This window comes from Amphimedon queenslandica, unplaced genomic scaffold (assembly GCF_000090795.2).
Source record: "Amphimedon queenslandica unplaced genomic scaffold, v1.1 AMPQUscaffold_12981, whole genome shotgun sequence".
Classification (NCBI taxonomy): domain Eukaryota; kingdom Metazoa; phylum Porifera; class Demospongiae; order Haplosclerida; family Niphatidae; genus Amphimedon; species Amphimedon queenslandica.
The window spans coordinates 8,180-12,409 of record NW_003546783.1 but is presented as its reverse complement, the minus strand read 5'-3'; the positions used below and the strand labels follow the sequence as shown (position 1 = coordinate 12,409).

General features: G+C 34.3%; 1 protein-coding gene across 1 annotated transcript in view; it reads right to left on the bottom strand.

Annotated features, from left to right (window-relative positions):
* The window catches only part of LOC100638400 (polyphosphoinositide phosphatase-like), a 15,578-nt gene extending 12,952 nt beyond the window's left edge, over nt 1-2,626 (bottom strand). Inside the window, 5 exon segments of the mRNA XM_020002093.1 lie at nt 311-483; nt 876-1,028; nt 1,081-1,135; nt 1,410-1,509; nt 1,562-2,626. Of these exon segments, the coding sequence (XP_019857652.1) occupies nt 311-483; nt 876-1,028; nt 1,081-1,135; nt 1,410-1,509; nt 1,562-1,642 (562 nt within the window). The 5' untranslated portion in view covers nt 1,643-2,626.
* Nucleotides 2,627-4,230: the final 1,604 nt, after the last annotated feature.

Sequence of the window (4,230 nt, the reverse complement as noted above, 5' to 3'; positions counted from 1 at the left end):
ATTTCCTAATGCATATAGATGTTCTTATGTTGTGTAGAAAGTTTGAGCTGATTTTGATCAAGTTTAGATTTTTTATGAATTTTTAAAGTTGCTCAAAAATCGGGCAAAAGTCCCTGTACTATAGTACAGGGTCTTAGGCCAAATTTCACCAAAAATTTCAAGGAGAAAATTCTCCATTTTTATTACATTTTCTGATACATATACATAAACTTATGTCGTGTAGGAAGTTTGAGCTAATTCCAATCAAGTTTGGATTTTTTACTAATTTTTAAAGTTCCCCAATTCAAGCACATGGTCATTCATTACTCACTGATTTGTGACATGAATCCACATATTATATGGAGTATCCATCTTGAGTGTACGAAGCCCTCAAGGTTCTCCAGTAAGTACTCATTCCATATAAACCTAAGACAGGACGGAGGCATAGGACCCCCTGAAGTCCTCATTTGGAACTGAAGGGAATGAGTTACATCATAAGAATAACTGGAGGGGAATATAATAATAATAAATAATATTAATTTTCAGAAAGTGATTTTTGCATTTTGATAGATATTTTTTTAATTAATTAAGCATGTTATTTTAAACCATTATGTGCATGCTCAATGGCACATGGTTACAAATTGTCCCACAAATCATCAAAAATGTAGCAATCCATCAAAATTTTACTCCTCAAAAAATTAATACCTACATGTAATACAGAACACTGGGAGATTTTCATATGGTTCATACATGTATGATATTTATCACAGTTATCAATGTAATGATTATAATTATTATTGTGAACATAAAAAGACACAATAATCCAATTGAATGTACTAACAAAGACAAAACATGTACAATAAAAATCATTAATAATTATTATAAATATTATTGACCTGAAATAAAAACTAGACGATAGATCAACATTTTGAAATATTTTAATGTATTTTGATTCATCAGGATGAGCTGGTCTACCAGTAGGAGCTGACAGACAGTGCATGGCAGTGTCTTCAATTTTATACAATATATGACCACCAATATTAGCAACACTGTGGGGGAGGAGGGGTGGAGCCTGTTGCCATGGTAATGATAATAACTCACGGTTTTCGTTTGGTGATGAGAATAATGTAATAGCTTTCAAGGAATCTGATAAAACCTAAAATAATGAAATTATAATAATAGTTTCATTAAAAGGGAACTTTTAGTAATGAGGATAAAACTAAGTAATAAATAAATATATAAAATTGCTATTTTGTTATACACGTACATGTATATGTACAAGTCCATTTATAATAGGGTCATAATAATAAGTACACCCATGTGTGTGTATATATATATATATATATATATATATATATATATATATATATATATATGTATGTATGTATATATATATATTTAATTATACTGCTTGTTAAATGCTTAATTACCAACAATCCCAAAAGCTGGTGCCACTTGCTGTAGTCCTCCTTTATAACAAGTGGTGAAGTTCTGATTGGTACTCTCTAACATTGTAAGGGTCTCTTGAACCTTAACAGATAATCATACACTATCAATAAACCTTTTCTCTCTCTTCCTCTACCTCATTTTGTTGATATTCTTTCTCATCTTCTTCAACCACTAGTCCAGCAGCTCCTGATTGTGTTCTGTCAATCTTTAGCATACAACAACTGAGACCATCATTAGTAGAACCAACTATATAAGTCTTCTACAAGGAGAGAGAGAGAGAGAGGGGGGGGAGAGAGGGATTATCAATCAAATGCATCCCGTCTCTCGTGTTGTCATGGTAACAGAGAATGTCTACTTCCTTTAAAACGTTATCCCAATTAAGTATGTGAAATGAAGTACAAGAAATTCCTCAGAGGCCAGCCTGGGTTAGAATCAAGAGTACTAGGGTCACAGAAACCAATCGATAATCTATCGCACCCTTCTTTAAAAACCTTTTCAATACACGTCAAAAGTTTCGGAGTTAATTTAGAACCTTCTTAATCGACTAGAAAGGACCCAACACTTTTGTGTTCCAATTGAAAGTCGTCATAACGAGAAACCAAGTGCTGGAGGTCGGAGTCTTTAAAAAGAGTATCCAAACGACTAATAGATCTATAAGTGAATGGACTGGAGGGGGAGAGGGTAGGGAATCCAAACCAATAATTGAAACAATACTTCTTTAAGTTGGCGTATGTGAGTAACAGGAATGACGTCAGGAGGGACGGGTTTTTGAGGCAATCACCATTTTTAATACTCTCCAAAATGAGACGACCACAGGTATCAAGTAACTCCTTCTTGTCAATGTTGTTGAAGGAGGCGCATGTTTCGTAGGAGACCAGGAGAAGGTAAGTCTAGCCCAATAGGCTGGTATCCCACATCAAAAGCAGTATAATCCAGGGATAGGAAAGGAGTGCTAATGTTCCTGTAATACTCGGTAATAGTTCCCATAGCTGCCCCTGATAGGGACCGGGTCCTCTCTTAGCTGATAATCTTCGAGTTTCCTCTTCCCTAACTCCTGCCAGTACCCCGGGTCAAGGCTACTGCTGAACGGGAGGAACTGCAACAAGTTTAAAACTTTCACCCTCCCAACGCCACCATTTTGATCCTAGCAGCCACGCCATTTTCTCCAGCAAAGTTGAGCCAACGTATTACAACGTCATCTTACCATTGCATATGCAAGCATATTGTGCATGCTTTTTTAGCTACCAAAATAAAATTTGCCATATGTACATGCTTACCAGTGATATAGTATTTTTTTCAAGAATTTTGAAATTTGGCAATACAGGAATGTAACACAGTAACAGAACACAATTACTACATCATACATGGACTGATGCAGTGCAATGTACATGTACATATCTTCACTGGACAATAGACTCATTACAGTAATAATAACTGATGTTATATATCCTGGTAAAGAGATAAAGGTTGTTGGAGAGGGAATCATTGCTTGCTTAAGGCTCACCCCTTTAAAAACAACTCATAACACAAGCACTAAGTTTATTAACTACTATAGATAGTGCTGTTAGGTTACATGTAGCCTGGGGATTTTCTCCAAAATATGACTTTGAAATCACCCCAAATTGTTATCACATTTTCTGATACACATTGATGTCCTTATGCTATGTAGAAAGTTGAGCTAATTAAGACTCCAATTATTAAGTCATGGCCCTTTTAAAAAAATACCAAAATTTTGAAGAATATTGAAGGCTATAGCTTGGCTATTTAAAAAAATGACTCCAAAGTTACCTCAAATTTTTGTTACATTTTTTGAAATACAATGATGTCCTTATGCTGTGTAGAACATTTGAGTTGATTCCGACATCAGAGCATAAGGAATGAAGTAGTGTATTGGAGTCTGATTATGTCAGACAACTGGAACACTGGCAGAAAAAATACAACAGAATTTGACTTTAAATGCTCATCATTGACAAAATACTGCCTTGAGATTGTTAGCGAGTAGCGACAGCTTGAGAAACTGGGTTGATTCTATCATCAACGTATGTGAGAGCTAATAATTATGAAAAATTCTTGAGGATTGGCTTAGAATCAATAAAGACAACATTTATAACTTCTAGATAATATAACATGAGACTCATATCATGGGAATATCTCAAAGCTTGTTTAGTGTCTTCCTTATTTACCCTGTATCTTTCTCCAATAGGTAAAGCTTCCTTAACTAATACAATACTCTGCTTATCGGGCAAAGACAGCTTAAACACAAACCATCAAATAGTATTTTAATGTCAAGCAAAGCATCAGAACCATGAAACCATAATTGGCTTGCAAACGATCTCTTCACTGTATTTAGCTCTTTCTTCTGATGCATGCAGCAATCATGTTGACAGGAAATGTGATAAATAATTATTAGATTGATGAATAACACAATTTTATAAATAAGATTCTAACAAAGACATTGAAGACTTTAGAATTTCTTTCTTTTCTGCATTGATCACCTTGTCATAATGCATTCCTATGGTTTGCATGCTTGCATTGATTTAAAAGTGAAAGTCTGTCTCACATTTCTTAGAAAGGATTTTAGTGCAGCTTTGTGGCTTTGCTTGTTGGTCCAAAATTTGACAAAAGCAAAGCACCCTGTTTTTTTATTAGATAGCACAGCTAAGGTATTTCACTAGGAGAGAATTCTTATTTTCCTACTTCATGTACACAATATTGGTGTAATAAAATATACCAAAAATTAACATCATTTGGTATGATGTCTTTGCTAAAAAATTGATTTCAAAATAATCTCTAATCCTAATT